We start from the raw sequence: 25,136 nt of genomic DNA, 5'->3' as shown, positions 1-25,136 counted from the left end.
ATGGCGAAAAAATTGCGACAGTATTCGTACAAACATGCTAAAAAAACTCCTATAATTTGGTAAAACATCATCTCCGACTCATGTCGCAACAGGATTGCACAAACCTATGAGTTTAAACGAGCAACAGACCTACCAAAAACCATTTATTATTTAATGTCCATAAAAATTATATTTATATTAATGATGTCTCTAAAAGTTTGGCAAGTTTTTCGCAAAAAAAATAATTTGTCAGGAAGCACGCGAGCGCCATTCGATGACAATCTCCATGACGAAAACAAGCTTAATTTAAGCAACGGCATAGTCAAACGGTGCATACTCGGTAAGTAATCCTACAATTTTTTGTTTATAGCATAGTTTATATGGATTATTCCCAAAAAATTATACATACTGTATTTTGGAAATGTTGAGTCGAATTAGTCTAGAATCGATTAATTTTATGGAAGAAACCTTTCAAACAGCCGTAGTCCGTAAACTGCATACATGCCGGGCTGTGATTGGCTGGACTCCTAGAAGCTGAATTCATAAAAACAGGAACTTATCTACCATGCTATGGGGGGGGTCGACTGAAATTTAAAATTTATTGGCAATAGAAAGATTATAATTATAAGCAAATTATACTGGTAATTAAAATTAATAAGTGTTTTTGATATTCATTTCAATACCATGCATCATATTATTATATTTTATTAGTTAAGAAATTACACCTCAATGCAAAATTTCCAGCAAAGAAATTCAATATTCTAACATTTTTGGCCACTATTTCATAGGCCCTAGTCAGGAACTCTAGAATGGAAAAACCGTTCTATAAATAGAATGTCATTGAGTTCTAATGTTAAAAGTTTCAAATATGTTCAAATAAAGGCTGCAAGGTATCTTATATGACATATATTATGAGTCTAGATAGTATTTCTATGCATTTGGTACATGAATGGCATATGTGTTGATGCAGGCTCCATTCCTGTTTACCCTGTAGATCTCTACTGCTTCTAATGTTAGTTACTAAAACTAAAGACTATTAGTTACTAAAGACTATACATTGCTTACATTGTAAGATTAAAAATTCTTTTGAGTAATAATAAATTCTGTAGTATAACCTAATAAATCAGTAAAACTATGTTTAGAGACAATCATAATAAATTGTAGATTGTATATCTAGCTTCTTGTTTTCCTATCATCAGAGAAAATAATCCACTAATAGGTCTTTCATAAACTTGGACAATTTTCACCTCTTATTATTCCTAGTTAGTGTGGGTTTACTTTAATTTTTAAAATTAAATTTTAATTAATTAGGCTTAGAAGAATCATTAGGATTGCATTTATTCAAAATAAATAATAAATATAAATATTTTTAATAAATATTAGAACTTAAAAAACATCATTTTATTTTTATTTCTTGAATACTCTCATGACAATTTCTTATATTCAAATGAAATGCTGTTAATCTAATGATTAAAGATTAATATTAAATATATAATTTTTAAGATTTTAGTATAATCAACTCCAAAAATAAATGCAATTTATGCAGTTTTATTTTATGCCATTTTCAAATAACATAATTTTCTAATATAAGTAGTAACAATAAATAAATCTTACACTATAAAAATTTAAATGATGCAATATATTTTTATAAAGAATAAGAAAAACAAATGAATCAAAACACGTAAGGCTAACTTTGGACCTATGGATTTCAGTGAAAAATAATTTAAATTGATATAATCTTCATATTTAAACCCATAATATATTTTTTAAATTATTGTGTATTAGAATTCATTTCATTCTAATCTGTATTCGAGTTTAAAGTAAAAAAAAATTGCAGTATCAAATTAGATCTAAAGAGGATGCAATGAAACTAACAAAACATTAAATCTGTATTTCTCTTCTGACCTTTTCATGTAAGTTGAATATTTAAAGTTTCAAAATAAAAATATTACAAAATTGACAGCAAAGTTAATTTGCATATTTTTTAAAATTATCCAGATAATTTTCAATTAAATGTAAGACAATTTTTTACAGATATATTTTTGTAAAAAATTTCATTTCATTTTTATCTATTTTATGTTAATTATAAAAAGACACTATCATCAAATTTGTAACATGACTTATACAAATAAATTTTAATTGCAAGTTAAAATTTATTTGCATAAAACAAGCCAAAAAAACTTTAACAATGAAGATTTATGTATTTGTGGAATGCATTCATCATAAATTTCAATATACTTTTACAGTATAATTGATCTTAATTTATGCAAATATTTATTTACATAAAAACTCAAGAAATGCTATTTCATATAAATCTGCATCTTTTTGTAAGATAAAGAATAAAAATCATTACATCCTCAACAATAAATTCAAATCTTAAAATAATTTTGTTTAAAAAAATGTTTTCAAGAATAGTTTAGAAATTATAAAATTATATAACAGATATTACACTGGTATAAAATAAAAATCAAAAGCATAATTTTGCACTTTTGAAGTTGCTTTAAACAGGAATAAAGGAATTTACAATCTTTTTTGTCTATAAATCTTTCTAACATTATATTTAATTTGACAACACCTTATACTGATAAGAAATAAAAGTAAACTAAATATAGAATGAATAAAAATTCAAATTAAGTTATTTTTTATTAAACATTAATCAAAAATCAAAATTATATATGATGAATCAAGTCATTACAGAAATATAAAAGATTAATAATTTTAATAAATTTATTACAGTTGTTATAAAAAATTCACAAATAATTATATAGTTTAAGAAGAAAATTTTTCACTTTTATTAATTAGAAAATCTAATGTAATAAAATTCCAAAGCTGTGATCAATAAACTTGCACAGTTATTATAAATGCCTTTACATTCCTTTAAATCGAAACATTTTAGCTAAAATTCAAAATTAAATTTGTTTTAAAATAAATAATTTAGTCATTTAAATGTATGTTTACAGAAATCGAACATCTTAAATTTTTTGAAGTCTTGTTTATTTCTTTCTCATCATATTTAATTTGCTGTTAGTAAAATGAAAAATGTCTCTAAAAATATTTTAAATTAAAAATGCTTTGAGAAAAAACATATTCATTTGAATGAGTGTGTTTATTCATTTATTTTTTATTATGAAATTAGCAAAGATAAATAGATATATAAATATGTTTTCACTTAATCTTTTTCTAAAAATATGATCAATACTGATAAATATGAAATTACAAAGAACTGTAGTTACTAACTGTCTACAAAAAACCTTTATCAGTGTTGTGTTCGTTACAATAACAGGCACACCATCGCCTTGACGGTGTACATTAGCGACCCTGAAATTCAGGCGGACTTCCCGAACACCAAATTAATCAGACAGGCATTTCAAATTGATCACAACTTCACCTGGAGGCCTGAGAGATCTATAAAGCCAACGTTGGGGGCACCTGTATCAACTTTAAAGACAAAGAGATGATCATGCAGGTATGGAGCTATCTATCTATTCGAGGAACTCAAATGGGGACAAGTGGAGGGGTGAAATGTGATACGTGCAATATTTACATCTTGGACGACATCGTTCTAATGGTCAAGGAGAGACAACACTTAGTCAGCTCCTGAAGAATACCTCGGTGGAGATCGAAAACGTTAGTGGATAGATATTATAACGAACACAACACTGATAAAGGTTTTTTTGTGGACAGTTATTACTCAACACAGTGTTACAGTTAGAAGACTGCAGTTATTATATCATAGACAATTTCATCTACATTATCTAATTTCCTAATATATATTTTTCTTTTTTACCTTGCATAATGTAAGTTGTTCTGGCTGTCTCAACACTTTTTAAACAAATTCTTATAAAACTTTCTTTTCATTTCCTATAAAGCATTTTACATTTATTTTAAATGATCTTCACATTACTGTTAAGTTTCTTCTATAGCAACTAATGATTTAGTTGAATGAAATTTAACTATTCATATAAATCTAAAACTTTTATAATGAAAAAGTACAAATATCATTAAAAATTACAATGAACTAACTGTTAATTTTAATTAAAAAATAATGGAAACTGTTAATTTATTCTTGTTTTCTTTAATTAGAAATGCTATTTATCTTTCTAAAAAGTTACAGCTTTATGTGAACTATATCCATTTTTTTTTTTTCAAACAGTATAAGTTTAAATCATTATATTCATTTTTTTTTTATATTTAAAATATTACTTGTTACCAAGAAATTTACAAGTCTAAAAATGAATTTTGAATGTTGACTGAAATAATTTTTTTATAATTTCCCGTATAAAAAAACTTAAAAAATAAATTTTTATAAAATTTCATTAGGAAAGTTAAATGAATTTTATTTACGTAGAGGAAAAACTAACAGGAAAAAGAAAGTCATTAACAATTCTAGAATTCATTTTCATTAATTAATATATATATATATATCTTTGTATAACAAAGATAAAAGAAAACCAGTTTGTTTAAGGACAACAAAAAATATTGTAGAAACACACAACTGTTCAGAGTGAACTAAATAAGCTACAATATTTTAAAGTACAAATAAAGCAAATATTTATCTATTTTTTTATCTTCAACTCTCAATAATATCAAAAATCCAAACTGTTACAACACACTAAACCATTCAGTTATACTAAATTTTCAAACCAATACCATACTATTACCTCTATTTTCAATATATTTATGAAAACCTATACAAACAAATTTTTAAAAAAATTTTAAATCAATGTTCTCCAAATTTATGTAGTTTTAACAATAATAATTTAAAATATATATCACTTCAATAAAAATTTAATCTATTAACTGACAAATTTAATGATTAATTTTAATTAAAAATTTAATTAAAAGTTGTTGTAAGACACTGGAACACCTTTAAATAACTATTTTCTAATTAATTTAAGTTTAATTAAAGAATTTAATCTGTACAGTTAATGTTTTTATGATGCAGAAAAATTTGAATCACATTTTAAAAATGACATTTTATGTGATTTAATATTTATATTTTTCATTTAATGTAAAACTGATTATTTTCACCTTTATCAATAAACTTTTCATCTTTACCATCCTTTTAGTCCATCCTAAAAAGTTTTTCATCAAAACCATCATAAAAAATGTTTCATTAATTCCTTTAAATTAATATTTATAAAAAAATTGACTATAAAAAGATGTAAAATGACAGTTAGTGAAAAAATAATAATACTTTCCCCACAACTTTTTGTTAACAATTACTTATCTGCATTAATTAAACATACAAAGATTATCTTTTTGATGTCAAAAATTTTTAAAATAATTTTATAGTTTGTGCTGAAAATTTTTTTTATAATTTTAATCCTTAAAGTATTTTTTGCAACTTCTAAAAAATTAGATTACGGTACATAATATTATTATTTGAAGTGCTAAAAAATTAATTTTTTCCATCAGCTTTTAAGTAAACAAAGCAATAGATTTAATTTCTTAGTTTTTCTTATATCAAATTAGAATCTCCAGAAATTAAAAAAATAACCAAGATAAATTCGATTCAATCATTAGTTAGAAACAAATCATATTACATTCACATTTATTATTAAAATTAATTTTTAAAATGTTTATGAAATTTTATACAAAATCATAATTCATTTCAACTTTTTAAGATGTATATATGTAGCAAATAAATATTAAAATAAAATGAAACTTTTGAATCACATAGTCCAGTAATGACATTGAAATATTATTATTAAAAAGTTAATAATCAAATCAACTTTTATTAACTGTTAAGATCTAAAAGTTTTGTAAAAAAGGATTATGAAAAATTAGTAAAATTATTATATTAAAAGCAACACAACATTAAAGATAAAGCATAAATAGTAAGTGATACATTAAAAAAATAATAATAAAGATTAAATAAAATTAAAGCAAATGACAAGACATATATTCAAGTTCTTAAATAATAAAATAAATGTAAAAACAAGATTTATTGGGCTGCAATTTTAAAAAATTGTAGACCTATAAAATCCCAATGTCCGTTTTTCCTTAATCTCGAAAACAAAGTTAGATAGATGAAATCCAAGAAAAGATATGTAAACCCTAGGGGAAGGAGGTTCTGATTAACTATATATGAACTTCCAATGCAAACTGCATGTCATGTTATTTCAACTCAAAAGTTTTCCTCTAAATGTTATTAGATAGATGACCAGCACAACTCTATTGTTAAAGGAAAAGTATGATGTACAGGGGCAAGACACTACTGAAATGGAGAGCATATATTTTAAATTAAATATATTAAAAATATGATTAAAAATTACAGCCTGGCATTGTGATGATGTCATAATAAATATTTGCTCTGTATACTGCATGTACAGATATAAATAGGTGCATTTGCATTTTTCTGTGTTCTATTTTATTGCATATTTATAATAATATAATTGTAAAAACCATGGCTTATCCTATGATGCATTTAAACAACTGTAGAAATTACAAAACTTTCAATATTCAACTCTTGAAGTCTGTTGAATGATCAGAGATGAGTGAAAATGAAGTCAGTGTTTCAAAACATATTGCTAGGGTTAATAAACAATGCATCTCTGCCATATTCTGAAAAAACGGCAATTAACAACAAAAGTAGATCAGCACAAATCACAATAACTCAAACGTAGCAATGTCAAAATTAACAACAACACAAATATCTGACGATACTATATTACTGAATACAAATTAAAATTTATCATCACACCAGGAGTACAACTTAGATGACATATAGTGAATTGCCTGGGTAAAGGAGATGTCGAAAAGTGAGGATATGCAATTATTTACAAAAATATTTAAAAAATGACAGATAAAATAAGATGGCATTAATAGAACAAAATGCATAAGAAGGAAGGCAGTCTAGCAGCAGCACAGACTGACTTTTCATTGTCATTAACATTCCAAATCTCCAGAACAAGTATCTTACTTTTTCCGAACGACAGAGAACTTACTTTCACCCCTGCTTAGACTGTCTAATAATAGTAAAGTTGAATTTTGTTTGGAAAAAAAAATATGCTATGTTTAAATACCAGACAGCCTCAGTGGTAATTAGTAATGATGACAATATTTTAAAAAAAACTGTGGTTTTGTTATTAATTCTTTATGTTGAAATGAATAAATTTAATAAATTAATAAAAGTGCATCAAATTCTGTATCAGAAGAAAAATTTCAACTAAAGAAACCAACTTTATATTATTTAAAGCTCATTCACTTAATTTTCATTATTACTTTATTATCTGACATGAAATAATATAAATATGAAAGATTACTTATGGGATCATGTTACATTTATGAGTATAGATTATTACATTATTCTCAAATTAAAAAAAATAATTGTAATTTTTAAAAAAATTATTTTACTCTTATTTAAAGTATTGCATCATAATACTTTATTACAATAAAGCATAATAAATTTTTAACATGTAATAATTGTAATTAAGCCTAAAGATCAGAGCCAATGCGTGCGAAGTAACTTTGACTTATAAAAAATGAGTTTTTTTAAAGTTGCGATTTATGTTTATCCTACCTGATAACTAAACCGACACTGCTCGTATCAGATGTTTCTAATTCGTACAATAAATGTTCGTGCTCGGCATTAGAGTGGATTGAATTGTCAACAACAACAACAACATCATCCGCCATTTTAAACCGGCCACTGACGTCACCAAAGCAGACGCGATGTCATTAATGCACTTCGAACCATTTCCGTTTTCAAAAAAAGGAAGCGATTAAAATTGAAAAGGTTCTTTTATTAACTTTTATATAATATTTTGTTTGTCGTTTTGTTTATTGAATAATTNTCCGTTCTCGAGATTAAGTAAGTTAATAGCTTGAGAAACTCCAAAAAATGAAAAGAATATTGAATATGAGTGCGAAGAGATGGTAAGCGATTTAAAATCAGCGTTGGGAAGAGTTTTGTTTAAAATCTAAGTATATATCGTATACGTTATAATCCTGGATAGAGAAGGACTTGCATCTTTTCCCGCCTACATACTGTACTGTACATGCAATCAAATGGCTGAGTGATCAGAGACAAATCCATTATTAAGGGAGGCGGACAATGCGTAATTACTGAAAAAGCTAAATCGCGGTAAGAATTGTCATGTGTGGGGGAAAAATGGCTTGGGAAATATTATAATAATAAATTTCGTTGAGAAAATATGCTTCGACTGGATCTGGATTATAAAAGTTATTACATCTTATCCCGTGAGAAATCTTGTATATATAGTCGTCGATTGTTTTGGACCCGGCTGAATTTGTTGATCGAGAATATCACTGATGTACTGTACTCTAAAATCCATCGGGTCCGCCCGACCGATTATATCGATAGTTATTTAAAATAAGCGAATAGAAAGAGCTTCGGTGAAAAATTATCATTTATAATAAATTCGAAACTGGTCCCTCGAGGCAAATAAATTCCCCGACTACGTTAATCGAGTAAAACTCCGGCATTTGCGTGATCGTGGAGGAAATTGGAAGTGTCCAAATGTGGTGTAATCAGTTCCCAGTCGCTGAAGATTGTGGACCTACTGCAATTCATCAGTGAATGCAACAGGTGTATGGTCCATACATCCTAATTCTTGCCCAGGTTAAGGTATAGGCAAAAAAATTCGGGAAGAATTGACAAGCACGAGAGACATACAACAGTCGGGATGCCTTTTTTTTCAATACTCTTTCCTCCCTGTTGGCACTTAGAGGGCCTCTTATAGCAGGCTCATTATGGGTTCGGCCAGGCCCACAATGGAGCGACCGGGTGGTGAGGGGATGGGGCCCGACATATCCGAACGGATCACCTTCCGAAAATTTCCTGGGGATTTTTTGATCCGTCCGGATTCGATTCCGGGTTCCCCAGAGCGGTAGGCTGCCACCTCGACCGCTCGGCCATCCGGCCTTAGTAGGTTTATATCATAGTAGGATAAGTGTCTGAGCATTTGGAGTAATTTCCGTTAAAATAAAATGTTTAAATTCTGTGCTATTGCTTTTGGCTGGTTATTTATTAATCCACTTCTATAACTTGACTATTCTTGGGTTNATCACCTTCCGAAAATTTCCTGGGGATTTTTTGATCCGTCCGGATTCGATTCCGGGTTCCCCAGAGCGGTAGGCTGCCACCTCGACCGCTCAGCCATCCGGCCTTAGTAGGTTTATATCATAGTAGGATAAGTGTCTGAGCATTTGGAGTAATTTCCGTTTAAATAATATGTTTAAATTCTGTGCTATTGCTTTTGGCTGGTTATTTATTAATCCACTTCTATAACTTGACTATTCTTGGGTTTAAAAAATAGAAAAATTGAAGAACTTAAGAAATTCTGGTGCGACTAAAAATTTTTAATGAATATTTTTACCCGCGTTTTGCATAAAAAATTAATTTTAATTGCTTTGAGAAAACTAATGCAGTAGAACTTTAAAATTCTTTTTCTGTTTGACGGGTTAAGGAATGCAAAATACGTTATTGTTAAACATGTTAAACGTTATTGATCAGAAAGCAACCCTAAACACAAAAAAGTTTTTTATTCAAATAATAGAACTCACTTCTCAAGCGTTTCCGAAAAACAGACATCTAAAATTGAGTGTTTAGCTTACCACCGTATATATTTTTAAATGTATATACGTATATATTGATATATTAGAAAATGTGCAGTATTCATAAGGTTATCTAGCAGCAAAATTTAGTAATATTTGTCTTTGAATTTGCTGATAATAAAAAAGACCTACTAACTCATTGTTCAGAAGAAAAAAACCTGTTTGCACACAGTGATTTGCAAAAATGAAATACATAAATCGTACTAAAGTGATTTTTGACGTAAATACGTCTTTAACTTTGCTTCCGTGGTGGGAGGCAATTCGGAAGACTGATGATAACAAAATCGGGGGATACAGTTTGGCATTGCAACTACATATCTGTCATCTACATCAAAAATTTAATTACACCACTCGATAGTTAAAGGATCAAAAAATTCATTACGTTGAGTGGGGACTGTGACGCATCGCGGCAGCGGAGGGAAAAGCGCCCCCATTTTGAGGTCGTTTCGCCGCGTCACATACTTTCCGTTTAGTATATATTTTGACTCGGAGAAGTTACGATGCTCGTTTCAGTTTCAATTTACAGCGCTCGTCAATATTTATCGATTGCGTACACAAAATGTTAGTGTGGAATAGTTATGGTGAATATATTGTTAAAAATTAAGAAAACTTAATACAATGTAGGACTATACTCGTCGAAAAGCCAAATCAAAATATAGAAATCGCATAGGGTTGGAAAGGGCTTCTCAAGAGCAATCAAGTGATACCCATAAAACATCATATGATAAGTTAAGAGGTGCCGGGAACGTAAAAAAACATGGAGATTTGAAGGACTTCTTACGATTATGACATACATATAATACGCTCAAAGAAAATATTACCCGTTAACGTACACGTATTCACGTAAAACACACGGCCGTGTCCCCGATACAGCCACACCCCACTTTTTTTCATATGGTCTTCAAGGTCTGCTAACACTAACGAATTAAGAGAAATACAGCAGTGTGAAGAAAGGACATAAGGAATGGGAAAAATGGGGGAAGAGAATGTCATGCCACCAATATATGTATATATTGCCGTGACATTGCCAACATTTGAAGGGCCCCTGTATCTAGCCGCCCCATTGTGGGTCTGGCCCAATCTAAGACCTTGGGCCACCCCTGGTCTAGTCCCTAAGCGAGCATTAGTTTTAAATAATGCCGCTACGGCGACGGCGGAAACTAGATTTGTGTCAATTTCGTTTTCTGTTGGCAGCGATAAACTACAGTATTTTGCTAATATATAGTGGATTGTTCGTCGTATAAAATGGCATGTGGCCAGTGTAATTTGAAATATAATCATAAACGAATTTGTAGAATTTTGCCGGATGATAATTTTAAGTTAATCAGAAAAGACAGACTGTCCAAAAAAATTTTTTTTTTTGAAAACCACCATTTATTCTAATCACGTGTTTCAAAATACCTTCGACGACAAGACCTTTCTTTAGAGGCTACTAGGCCGTCAGATTAAAACATTCCTTAAAAAAACAAATATATCCAATTAAAACAATAAAGTAACTGGCGGATCTTACAGACGTCTTGAGTTTTCATCCTGTCCAGTTATTCTACACCCTTGGTTCATATGGAGATTACTGCCTTAAATGCTTTTTCTCCGAGAGACGTTTATTGATCGCTATGCGACCGAAGAGCCNAATATTATTCGTATACAACTAAATAAAAATAATAAAAGATATTTTTCATTTTCGACTCTTTCTGTTTAAGGGCATTAAGAAGGCTTTTTCCATGTCATGTTAGTTTCGGCCATCCTTGCCCACAATGGGGCTAACGAATGGGGCTAATTTATTCTTCATCATTAAGAATAAATTTGACATATCCTGGATGGATCGCCCATGAAAAATTTCTGAGTTGTTCGCCTGGATCCGATCTGAAATCCTCCAGACCGGTAGGCTGATGCCCCTCTAACTACTTGAAATCATGTAGTGAGATATTTGTCATTTATTTTTTTGACTTTTAAAAGTATAATTTCAATGAAAAGTGGATCTCAAAACATATTTATTGAATCTTAAAGATCCATCCTTCTCTTTCAGTTAAATTAAATGCCAGAATACCTTATATAGATATACGTGAAAGTAACATTCTTAATATATATTAAAAATTAAAGCCTTGCAACTAAGATTATAACTGAATATTGCAACACGAATGATCTTTTTTGTATCTAGTTTGATGAACTAGTTTTTATAAAAAAAAAAAAAAAAAAAACTTGACGGCGGGATGGCCGAGGCGGTAAAGCTAACATATCGTTCTGAAGATCGAATCTAGGAAAGCAATCTTAGAAATTTTTCATGGATGGGTTCGTCCAGGATATATCGCATTCCGTCCTCACCAACCGGTTGTCGTATTGTGAACCTTGCCGGAAATCACAATTTATATGGAAAGAAAAGGCTTTCTTACTATCCATAAGGCGCAAACTATTTTAAAAAATTCAAAAATAAGGCATTTTTTCTATTTAATATAAACAGGAAAGGAACAGATTTTGCGTAAGGCAAAACGCTTTACGCAAAATCTGAATCTGACTCATCAAAATTCGTTTGAAACAAAACAGGTACAGTACTTCATATGAATAGCATTGGGGTAATAATATATGAAAATATTCTAAATTACCTGATAGTAGGTGCCGTTCCTACAAAACCATCCGCAGTTTCAATTTCCGATATGTATAATTCATGAAGATGTTGAATAGTTCCATCTTTAAGTTCTTTATTCTTATCCAAATAGATACGGAAATCGACATTGTTTGTCGAGTCCGATGATACTGTCACTCTCAACTCAATCGAATTGCCATTCGTATTAACTATCTCAACATCATTCTGCTCAACCAAAGCTTTAGAAGACACTGCTCCGTCTAATTCCATATTTTTAAAAGTTACGAACACCAAAACCACAGATTATAACGGAACTTTGTTATTTCTTATCTCATTTTCACGATAAAATATATACAACAGAGATTGTCGATATTTGATAATCTAAGTTATTTACATTTGTTCGGATGTTTTATCAATTAATTCTATTAAATAAATCTATTCACAAATAAATTTATTTCAGTTATTTATTTAAACATAAAGGAAAAAAGAATAGAAATTTAAAATAAAATATAGTTTTCACATAATCTATTCTATTGTCTTTTTTACTCCAAATAACACTCTATGACAATTTTCGTTTTACAAATATGAAATTTTATAGCTTTACAACCAGAGATTACTGTATTCAGAATCATGCAAGAGCGATTCCAATCGAATGAGATCTAATGAAAGCATAAAATGTTTCCATTATATAAACTATTCCTTTATATGTTCGTTCCTGATGATGGCTGCACAGATAGCCGAAAATGTTAGATAATTACAGTGGAACCTCGCTTAACGAGCACCTCGCATAACGAGAAAAACAAATTGTAAAAAATTTAATCGCTTAACGAGTGACGAGGAGAGGGGAATTCCCTATTGTGTTTAGCACTCGTTCCGCTAGCATCTTAGTATCGCTTGTGATCACACATTTTTCCAAACTTGTGTTCAGACATATTACATATACAGTATCAATAATCATAGCCCGTTATATAATAAACACGCCAAACAATATACAGTAATACCCCGAACTTACGCGATAGGTGGGACCGAGCGATAACCGCGTAAGTCGAATTCGCGTAAGTCGGGGTATAATTTCGCAATTTGTGTAAAATCCAAGTCGGATGTATGTAAGCTAATAAATGTTCTCGTTAATCTTATCTCGTGTTTTGATTCGTTCACGGTTACAAGAAATCACCATATAGAGTAGGAGTCGCCAAACTTTTTTGATCGTCGACCCCCTACAACTTCTCGAAACCTCACATCAACCCCCTCCAAAAAGTTTGTGTTACAATTAAAAAAAAATAAGCTCTTACTATTTTAATATNCCATAAAACACCATATGATAAGTTAAGCGGTGCCGGGAACGTAAAAAAACATGGAGATCCGAAGGACTTCTTACGATTATGACATACATATAATACGCTCAAAGAAAATATTACCCGTTAACGTACACGTATTCACGTAAAACACACGGCCGTGTCCCCGATACAGCCACACCCCACTTTTTTTCATATGGTCTTCAAGGTCTGCTAACACTAACGAATTAAGAGAAATACAGCAGTGTGAAGAAAGGACATAAGGAATGGGAAAAATGGGGGAAGAGAATGTCATGCCACCAATATATGTATATATTGCCGTGACATTGCCAACATTTGAAGGGCCCCTGTATCTAGCCGCCCCATTGTGGGTCTGGCCCAATCTAAGACCTTGGGCCACCCCTGGTCTAGTCCCTAAGCGAGCATTAGTTTTAAATAATGCCGCTACGGCGACGGCGGAAACTAGATTTGTGTCAATTTCGTTTTCTGTTGGCAGCGATAAACTACAGTATTTTGCTAATATATAGTGGATTGTTCGTCGTATAAAATGGCATGTGGCCAGTGTAATTTGAAATATAATCATAAACGAATTTGTAGAATTTTGCCGGATGATAATTTTAAGTTAATCAGAAAAGACAGACTGTCCAAAAAAATTTTTTTTTTTGAAAACCACCATTTATTCTAATCACGTGTTTCAAAATACCTTCGACGACAAGACCTTTCTTTAGAGGCTACTAGGCCGTCAGATTAAAACATTCCTTAAAAAAACAAATATATCCAATTAAAACAATAAAGTAACTGGCGGATCTTACAGACGTCTTGAGTTTTCATCCTGTCCAGTTATTCTACACCCTTGGTTCATATGGAGATTACTGCCTTAAATGCTTTTTCTCCGAGAGACGTTTATTGATCGCTATGCGACCGAAGAGCCAGCCGTTTCGAACATCCTATACGCGCGCGCGGGAAAGAATGCCTTCCGGGAGGACTTTTATGAGGAACTGCTCCTGTCCAGTTCTTTCTTATTAATATGGAGACTCTAGCCTATTGGCTTCCTATCCAGTTAGGGAATTTCAAACCTTTATATCCACTTGATGAGTGCGCTGTTAAATGTAGATTTCGGTGATATTCCTCTGTTGACGAATTATTTCAAAAAAAAATTTCGAATTCGAATTTTTATGGTCAAGGTGACAGCCTACCGCTGTGGAGAACCCGAAATCAAATCAGGACGGGTTAAAAAAAAATTCCCCGAATTTTTCGGGGGTTATCCGACTGGATATGTCTCTCACTAACCAGCCACCCCTTTGTGGGCTTAGTCGGACCTATAATGGGTGTGCTAAAAGAGACCCTCTTAGTGCCCACAGGGCGAAAAGAGTAAAAGAGGGAGAGGGCGAAAAGAGCAAAAAAAAAAAAGGTCAGTCTTAGCAAGATCATTTATAGTATCTGCTTCAGCTTCAGGCCCTTAAATTGACCGAAAATGTTTGTTCTGTGATTAAAGTTATTACTGGAAAAGTACGAATAGTGTTTTTATTTTATTGTTAAATCTCGAGTTGTTAAAAACAATTTTTTGAGTTGGCTACGTTTGGGCTACTTTTTAGAACATTTTTGGCTACAAAAGCGATAAACATCTGGCAACGTACTAAAAGAAAGAAAGACGCTTACTTTGTGCTTCGCCTCCATTTGAGCATGACGTGTGAGAAACGTCTTCTTCGAAGTCGTTGGTTACGGACGGTAAGGTTTTAGATTATTGGTCATTGAGTTAAAGAAAATTTCATTAATATGTAGGAAAAGAATTATATTTCCGTAATATGTGTTGATTAATCTTATAGTTATTTCTGGTAAGCGGATGATTTCGGATTTAAAATTTTAACATTTCTGTTTCAAAACCACGTGCTCTTTAGAGATGGGAAAAATAATTTGGTATATTCCTATATTTTAGCAGAATATGTCTGATTTAGACTTAGAAGTAATGTAATTTACGTTCGTAGAGTTTTTTTAAGGGTTAAAAATTACTTTTGTCAATCCAGCAAAAATTTAATATAATAATAACCTTTTCAATCGCTTTAAACGATCTTCATCAGTTACAGAAAAATAGAATATAAAATGATCATGGAATAAATATAAAAATTAACGAAAGATGACTTTGCGGATTAAATACGAGTAGGGTAAAAGTTTATCCTTACTGCATGGGGCCTTTTTTTGTAATTTTGCTCTCTTAAGACACCTCTCTAGTAGTTATGTCCTAAACACAGAAATTTTTGGGGACAACGTGTATAATAAGAGCTATTTGCACTTTTCACCGGATGTTCATTCTTGTGTATTATGCGCAGTAAAGATGAAAAGGGTTAAATTTCAGATACCGTATACCGTCATGGCGGCTCATCTCTGATTCCAGCAAACAAAAGGAAACAGTGGGGATGCACGTTCTAACCTAACCTAACCTATTCTAATAAATTACCGTAATTATTAACAACCAAATTATTAGAATAGGTTAGGTTAGGTTAGAACGTGCGTCCCCACTGTTTCCTTTTGTTTGCTGGAATCAGAGATGAGCCGCCATGACTGTATACGTATCTGGAATTTAACCGTAAGTTGTTGTCTATTCCCACACGAAAAACATGATTATTCGGAAATTGATCAGTTATATTTATGAGCCTTGAATTCTGAAAGAGTGGATTAGACTGTTAAGAATTTGCAGTTTCCCAATTGTCCAACTTTACACGAACAAGTTATGCTGTCGATTTTAAAACATATTTTCTTAAAGTTTAAAATGTCAGTAATTTTGTGTAGGACACAGGGCTGGATTTAAGCATTTCGAAGCCCTGAGCTGAACTCTGTAAGGCCCCTTACAAACCCTTCACAATTTTAGAAGTCAGTCATAAAAAGAAAAGACTTAAATCAGACTATGACTCATTTAATATGAATATTGGAAGAAAAAGACATGAGGTTTCACTAGTTCTCTGTTTTCTAACTGAATTTAATTAAATTTTTATACCCATTCCATTAAAAAAATTTTTTAAAATTAGTTTTATCAATTTTTTTTAAAAGATCTTATGTTAATTCTCAGAAAAAAAGTTAATGAAATACTACACAAAATAAACAGTAAAGTATATTTTGTTGGTTTGTAAAAAAATGTTTATTACAAAATCTGACTTAAATTTTCTTTTTTGTACAAATGTTTGAGGTCCCTTAAAAGTCGAGGCTTTTTACTTGTAAATCCAACCCTGATGGGACAATATCAAAGCTGATGTTTTTTAACACAAAGGGCACAAATATGTATAGAACGATCTCACTCATTTGTTTCCATACCACAAAATGACGTGTCCTGCTAACAATAATTGTTCTCCTTCTATAAAATTTCTCAATAAACAGCTACAGGCAGCATATATAATTATATCGGAGAGTAATATATGATTCATTTTAAATTACTAGTTACAAGCGACCCAGATAAAGTAGCCATTTTGTAAAAATGCAGCACCCTCTATAGTTCATGAAAAACGCAAATAAGTGAAAACTCGTCGGATTATCTACCAACTGCCTGGTGGAATCCACCATTGCTTAACTAAAGATTATGTTAAAACTCTTTTAGAAAAAGAGATTTAAAAAATTATAGCTTTTCACATTTTGAAAAATGTTTGAATTTGATTTGCAATGATGATACACCAATTAAGTTTATGCTTGAAATCTTCCATAAATTTTTTGGATAATTCTTGATGTTTTGAAATAATGTCCGAATCTACATTGTTTTCAACTTCTCTAATAATTTCTTTGTGCAGTTGTTGATATTTACAAACAAGCTTCATATTGAGGAAATGTTAAAGTTAATATGAAATTTTGACTCGGTCTTTGATGTTGAGACACAAGATCCCAGTTTAGACAATCGTGATATTGAGTCAAAAAGTTTTCTGATAGCTGTTGATAACGACAAACATTGTCCCAATTAATTTGTTGAATGTACTTTTGTATAAAATCAGAGGAGAAACTCTTGCTTTTTCATATTTTATTCCAATTTAATTTGTTTAAGAAATCGTTAATAAATTCAGTACTAAGATTAGTTTTTTTAGAAATAATGTCAGTAGTATATGTATGAGAGACTCTGGGATAATTTGTTAAACTTTTAAAGGTTTATAACTTTTATCCCAGAAACTCATCATTTTGAGGGAAAGACGTCGAGCAGGGGCTAAAATCGAGCATAATTTCAGAATCTCGAGCAATTCTGAGATAATTACCATCCCAAAAACTCATAGGAGTAGAAACCACACCCATTTTTGATGCCCCTTCAGTTATACTTTTCTGCACAATTTGAACGAGAGTTTCTGGGATAAATCGCTCAGTTATAAGAGAACATTTTTCTAATTGTTCCGTAGATAATTTTTTTAGACGTTTTCTATATAACGGGGAGACTAATATTTTTGGCAAGACTAAAGATATTGTAAACGGGAGTACAGATGCAATGCTTCAAAAAACAATTTTTAGATTCCAAAATATTAAATTCAGATGTTTTAAACTGTTCTATATATTTAAAATTTATATATATATAAGAGAACTATTATTTTATATAACTTTTAAACCAATTATATGGAAAAACACCTTTTTTTTTCAACAGATAGCTATTTTTATTATTCGAAAAAAATTGATTAAAGATCGGAAAGTCTTACTTTGAATTTATTAAATTCTCAGTTAGTCTTGATAATGATGAATGTAAAAAATGATAACTGTCTAAAAATTTAAAACAATCTAAAGCAGTGGTTCCCAATTAGTGGTACGCGTACCCCCAGGGGGACGCGAAATTGCATGAAGGGGTACTCGCGGCAATCTAAAATCGGTCGATTTAAAATTTAAATGCATGAGATGAAGCAAAAAAAATAATAATGGGTGGACCATCAAAAATTTGGCAATTTACCACACGATGTCGAATGCACAAATTCATTTATTTATAACTAAAAATATTCTTGAAATTTCATTAAAAAAATGCATTTGTGGCAATACCTAAATGAAATTCTTGTGCAAGAAACAAAAATTGTACAATTAACATTAATGTCAGTGAAGTGGCAATAAAATATTTACCACCATTTTGCACAACATGGCCGAAAATCCTCTGCGAGAGGATTTTTGGCCATGACAAACATGAAAACTAAACATCGTCACCGACTTCGACTCGAAGATGACTCGAGACTGAAGCTAACCAAAAAGCAACCAGATTTCACAAAGTTGTGCAGATTTGTCACGTTAAAATTAAATAACCTTATGTTATTTTCATTATTATTACAATTGTATTTTAAAGATAATAAATGTAAAAAAAAAAAACTTATTCTCTTTATCACTAGCTGTCTACCCACAGCTTCTCCCGCATTATATGGAATTTTCTCGTGGTAATAAGATATTTTCTCGCATGTATTTTCTCGTAAAATGTAGCCTATGTCCATCTCCAACATGTAAACTATCTCTGTGCCCAATTTTATTAAAAACTGTTCAGCAGTTAAAACGTAAAAAGGTAACAGACAGACAGCATTACCTTCGAATTTATAATAATAGTATGGATTAATATGAATTTCTGCTATAAGGGGCACGCGAGTTTGAGCTCTTTCTTGAAGTGGTATGCAGGAAAAATTAATTGGGAACCACTGATCTAAAGTATATATAGTGTATTTTTCCATATTGATGGGAATACAGGTAACCCCCGTATAACACGGCACTTCTACAGCGTGGATTCACTCTAACACGGTTCGAGAATTGGTACCATCCCCCGTATAACACGATACTTTTATAGCACGGATTCACTCTGACACGGTTTGAGAATTGGGTAAAACCCTCGTACAACAGGAAATGTAATAAATTTTTACATACCTAAGTAATAATAGTTCACGAAAATTATTATTTTCGTGAACTATTAGTACTTAAGTATGTAAATTTTCTCTTCTTGCCTTCTGTCGATACACATGGTCCTTCTCGAAACTTGTTTCAATGTTGCCATCTTGAAAATATAAATCCTCCTCATTATAATGAGAGGAAACATATATACTATTCCATATTTCTGAGATCATTTCTTCCCTCACATAATTTATATTATTTATTTTTAAGTTATATATCTTGTAAAATTTTGAACTTCCATGATTCCTGAATTTCTATGATTTATTTTTGATCATATAAAGTTGACGGTTTATAGTAGTGTATGTAGAAATGAAAGCATTGAGGAAACATATATACTATTCCATATTTCTGAGATCATTTCTTCCCTCACATAATTTATATTATTTATTTTTAAGTTATATATCTTGTAAAATTTTGAACTTCCATGATTCCTGAATTTCTATGATTTATTTTTGATCATATAAAGTTGACGGTTTATAGTAGTGTATGTAGAAATGAAAGCATTTATATTACATGTTTTCGAGGTTAATTTATTCATATAATTTTTTTCAGGGATATAAAATCTGAATTATTTAATATCACAAATTTTGGAAACGAGTATAGAGATGTTTTGTCGTCCTAACTATGAAATCTGAAGTCTGCTTCCTTTAAGGTAATTAATCTTATCAAACTTTTTATAAATAAAACTTAAGTGATGATTTCATAGTTCAGCTGACTGTAATGATTGTAAAATTTAAGTCTTTCGCTCCTATCTGAAAAATATGATACATTGAAAATTTTAAACATATTTGAATATTTTTTTTTACACAATTTTTTTAATTTTAGATGAATGCACCTGCTTGGTTATTTTAATGTCATGTGATCTATCAGTAATAGGTAGGTGTATTTTTTTCAGTATGATAAAAATTTAGAATTAAATGATTAAACAATAATGGTATTTGCTACTAATGAATGTGTGATTTAAAAACCATGTATGATACTTATTTATTCTACATTAAAGTATGTGTTTTGTTTTATCTGAATTTAATTTTATTTAATTTCATTTCAGGTTGGCGAAGAAGAAAATGTATGTATGTATGTATGTAATCTATAATTCTATATTTATACATTTAAATAAGTTTTCAAACAGTGGAAACATTGACAAATATAGGAATAAGTTCCTCCCCTCAATTATGAGACATTGGAAATTTTATTATTTTTCTTACAATTTGGTATTAGCATGGTTCTCATTTGGTTTCCTTTTCTTGATTGTTAGTAACTTAATATAAAATGAGCATTAATATAAATTAATTTCTGCAGAGATTTATCACTCAATGATACAAATTTGAATAATTTGGAACATCATGAAAAAGTGTTATATTCAGTAACAAATGTTCCAGTTAGCAAGGTTGGGATATGCTTGATCTAATGTAATTTTTAAGTTTGCAAAAGAATTGCATCATGATAAGATATTAATTCTAATACAAGCTTTACTTTGTTTTTAATCTAGTATGGAAATTTTCAGCTTGTGGCATTGGAGTGATTTTTGATAGTATGCAGCAGGTTTCAAGACCATAGCAGAAGAAAAATCAAAGAATGGAAAATATGTAATTTACTGACAATTCAAAACAAACTTTTTATTTTTGTGATGCATTCTCTCCAATGCTTGAAATTCCACTTTTGTTTTGACTAGAAATTTTTTCAATACATTTAACCGCAGATAATGCTTCAAGCATTCATAAAATGCATACTTTCAGGACATGTAACATGGCTTGTGAAACACAGATAATTTTAGAAATTCTCCTCTCCTATCTATGAAGAATAATTAATTGCTACTTCATAAGATTGGCATGCTAATGCTAAGCTATTTCCATTGCTTGCTGCTTGTAACAGTTTACATTTAAAAAGTTTTGCACCAAATAAATTTTTACACTAAACCATATATTAATATTTCTAGACATTTAGTCTTTAAATTGAACAGATGCATTAGAAAATCATTTTAAAAATTTGTCAATTCTGTTTCCACAATATTTTGAATAAATGATGATCACTTTGCTCTGTCTCTGACATAAGATGATTATTCTGTATTAGCTCTATCTGATATTCATTAAACTTAGCTTCCTTTCTGTTGTTAACCTATTTTTATTCATTAAAATTTTTTTCTTTTCAGGAGTATTGTCTGCAAAATTAAATGGTAAGAATATTTTTAAATATCTTTTTATAATTGCCAACAAATTTAATGTTTTAATATAGACTGCAGACTGTTCAGTAAAGTTAAACATCAACCTAATTTATGTATTAATATTAGTATATTTAAATTCATAATGATGATTAGAGGTATTTGCTACCCTTGAATATTTCATGAAGAATGGAATTTCTGAATATTATCCTTTATTAATGTAAATATTAGTCTAAATTTTAAAAAAATTAACATTGTTTTTCTTTATACAGGGAGTCTTGGGCAGATTCATCAAGAAAATTACAGGTAACTATTGTATTAGTCATCAAAATTTCATTTTTAATTTGTGATGAAAAAATGATAGGGACAAATGAAATTGAAATGATTTCCTATTGAACTCTTTCTTTCTGAACATTAAGTTTAAATGTGATTTTTCAGACAATTTAAGTTATTTATATTTGTTTTCAGGATTTTTGCATCACATGCAAAAATCAGCAGATGGATTGTGGCATCATCTCTTCATTGTCACCATCTCTGCACAGCAACCACCAATTAACACACGTCATAGTGATTAGCAGTCTGCACTTGCTTTTGAACAGCCAAGCTGTCTGCTTTTTTAAAGTTAGACAATAATCTAAATGCAATATGTTTGTCTTGCATTGGGTTCCTTAACTCTGCATTTGGTAAGCAGAACGGGTGCTGTGGGATGTTTTTCTTTTTGTAATTTTACAAAAGTTAAAATAAAATATTTTAGTTATTAAATGAATTTTAGTATAATAATGTCAATTCAATGTAGTGTAATAAGTTGTGTTTGTAAAGATTAATGTGATTTTAAATCAATTTAGTAAAATTAAATTTTAACAAAGGAGAAAAGAATATATTTCAAGCAAACAGAAGAGGGGTTTATACCTGAAACACATCTTGGCAATTAATAAAGTGATGTATTAGTCTATTGCCTTATTATACTATTATATTATGTGTAAGAGAATTTAAAATATCGCAAAGCCCGAGCAGTATACAATAAATCACCAAATGATCGCCTAAATATGGGGCTATAATATGGCTAATGAAATGATTAGTGTCAAATTACTTTATACCAATCATTTCATTAGCCATATTATAGCCTGATATTTTGGTGATTTATTGTAAAAGAATTTAAAAAAAATTAATTTTATAAAACTTGTTTGTAGTACATGTATTTTGTGTTAGTAAATTTGCCACGCTGCATTGTATGCTATGTCATACTTTTCCTATAACAATAGAGTTGGGGCAGTCATTGTCCAACACTCTTCGGGGAAACTTCTGAATTGAAATATCTTGACCTCTGGTTTACATCAGAAGTGCATATATAGTTATTCGGGGGGCTTCCTGCTCCTAAGGTTTCCACATTCGGTCTTGTCTCATCTAACTCCATTCTTGAGATTAAGGAAAGACAGACGGCAGTGGAAATTTCAAATTGCAGCCCAAATAACTTAGACATGGAGGAGCTTTCCAGAACAAATTTCAATTTAAGAAAGCTTACCATTCTATCTTTTTACAAAAGAGGAACTCAAGAAAAAAAATTTGACTTCAAGTATTATCAAAGGCTTTGTAATAGTATAAAATTATTTATAAAAACTTCACAGTAAAAACTAATTTAGTTTTTGCCATTTTAAGGATGGATGTTGAAATCAAATGAGCCAGCATATTCATAAATTCTGGATTTTATTCCTAATTTTCTATTGCATTGCACCGTATTAAACGAATGTTTGAAACATGGCAATATGTTAAAATCTTTTAATTTTCATATAAGAACTCCAACGAGAGCATTTTCAATACTTTATTTTCATTTAGAACTTACAACAATATCAACAGAAGTACAGAATATAAAAAAATAAAATTGACATGTTACAAAATTTCAGGCTGCATTGCTGTAAATGATTTCACTTGTACATTACACAACCATATTTTTAATAATAACCAGATTTTAAAGCTTCCCATTACCAAGCAATTAAAGTACTGTACATTCAATTAAATTATTAAAATTTACATAACAGTCAAACTTTGTTTGCTTGAAATATAGCATATTCAAAAATCAAGAAATTATATTGTATTTCAGCTAATATAACATTATGGAAACTGGAGAAAAGAAAAATTAATGAACAATAATTATAGTCAGATTTTTATGTACTCCAGATAATGGAAACAAGCACTCTTTATAATGAGACTTGTATAATGCCAATTAGGTCTAATTGGCATTATACAGATATCAGGCAAAAGTTAAGAATGTCAGTAGTAGTCTTCTCTAATAAAATTTTAGACATTATACCAAAGAGAAAAATTAAAAATCTTCAGTTGCATTGATTCAATCATATATATTTAGCCCCAATTCAGTTTTTTTAAATTACAAAAAAATTTTTTTTTACTTTAATAATAGAATTATGTATCTTACAATAGAATATTATTAGGAGTTAGCAAAGAAAGGAGAAAAATCTAGTTATTAACTATTGGATGAACTTATCAATCTGATAATCATTTGGTATTAATCAAGAATCGGATTAAGCAATATTTACATCAAATATGATTTTAGCCTAAATTTTTACTTTTTTTGTTCAAAAAATGCCAATAGACTAATTCACAGAGAACAATGTAACAATTACACATAGTGTTACCACCCGGACATTCCGGGTGAAGTATTAATTTCGTCTGGGAATATCATGCGCAACCTGTCAACTTTTTTTTTTGCTTGTACGATTCGTACACATTTCCAACATCCAATAGAGCTAAGTCATCTGTACAGTAGTTCTTTCTTAATTTAGGTTACTTACATTACTACCCTACCCTAGTCCCTAACCATAACTGATTTAGAACCGGCATGCACTGCACATTATTCTTCGCATTGCAAAATGACATTGCACATGCACCAGATACTTCTGTTTGAACAAACCTCACCTGCCGCATACATTAAGGACAAATGTAACGATTTTTTATTCTAAAATTGTAAACATGGACTTCTTGGATTAATAGGACTATTACACTAGTGTATTGGTTATTAACAAGAGGAATTCTTAATCAGAAAATCTTTATTTTTTCACCCGTAGTAGTTTTTCCTAACACACGTTTCAGGCAAATTGGCTCTTCAGCAGTTTAACTATAATGATGTTAGAATTCTTGTATCCAATTACTTCAAAATATGCATAAATCACACTTAGAAGTAATTGGATACAAGAAATCTAAGTTTTAATATTTTGTTGTCGGGCCTTTAAATTTATTAAATACAGTAATTTTATTACTGTATTTTTACTGTATTACTTAATGTTTATTACTGTATTAAATACAGTGGTACCTCTGTATACGTCTGCTTTAGAATACGTTTAATTTGGAATACGTCCTGTTTGGACGAAATAAATTTTGCTCGGTCTACGACTTAATTCAATTATACGTGCCATCTATGAACAAGTAGCACTATCGATGTACTAGACCAGATGTTCACGGTGCCACGGTTTATAACTTTGTTAAATTTTTTCTGATTTTAATTTGTAAGTAAAATTTTATTATTTTTATTAATCATGAATCGCAAAAAGGCAAATGAAAAGCAACAGAAAACTAAAAAAATGACTAGAATAACAATGGAACGGAAAAAAGAGATTGTTGAGAAATATGAAGATGGCATGCATGTTCGAGATTTAACTGT

The 25,136-nt window shown here is 30.1% G+C and overlaps 1 protein-coding gene and 1 non-coding gene across 6 annotated transcripts in view; one reads left to right on the top strand and one right to left on the bottom strand.

Annotated features, from left to right (window-relative positions):
* The window catches only part of LOC111638464 (exocyst complex component 6B-like), a 63,842-nt gene extending 51,359 nt beyond the window's left edge, over positions 1-12,483 (bottom strand). For 2 of the 5 annotated variants that reach the window (XM_023384186.1, XM_023384187.1), the window contains exon 1: positions 12,162-12,483. In XM_023384186.1, coding sequence (XP_023239954.1) covers positions 12,162-12,412 — 251 coding nt within the window. In that variant the 5' untranslated portion in view covers positions 12,413-12,483. Of the gene's footprint in view, positions 1-7,504; positions 7,685-12,161 lie in introns of those variants that run through there. The other 3 variants (XM_023384188.1, XM_023384190.1, XM_023384185.1) reach the window with 2 other exon arrangements.
* Positions 12,484-19,987: 7,504 nt separating this feature from the next.
* Positions 19,988-20,069, top strand: LOC111638465. Its single transcript, XR_002758879.1, has one exon. It is a non-coding gene; the product is annotated as a small nucleolar RNA snR60/Z15/Z230/Z193/J17 (small nucleolar RNA).
* The last annotated feature ends 5,067 nt before the right edge of the window (positions 20,070-25,136 follow it).

Source organism: Centruroides sculpturatus, unplaced genomic scaffold (genome assembly GCF_000671375.1).
Source record: "Centruroides sculpturatus isolate CEXI.00-Female unplaced genomic scaffold, Cexi_2.0 scaffold1204, whole genome shotgun sequence".
Taxonomy (NCBI): domain Eukaryota; kingdom Metazoa; phylum Arthropoda; class Arachnida; order Scorpiones; family Buthidae; genus Centruroides; species Centruroides sculpturatus.
The sequence above is the reverse complement of the archived record's forward strand: the minus strand, read 5'-3'. Positions and strand labels throughout refer to the sequence as shown.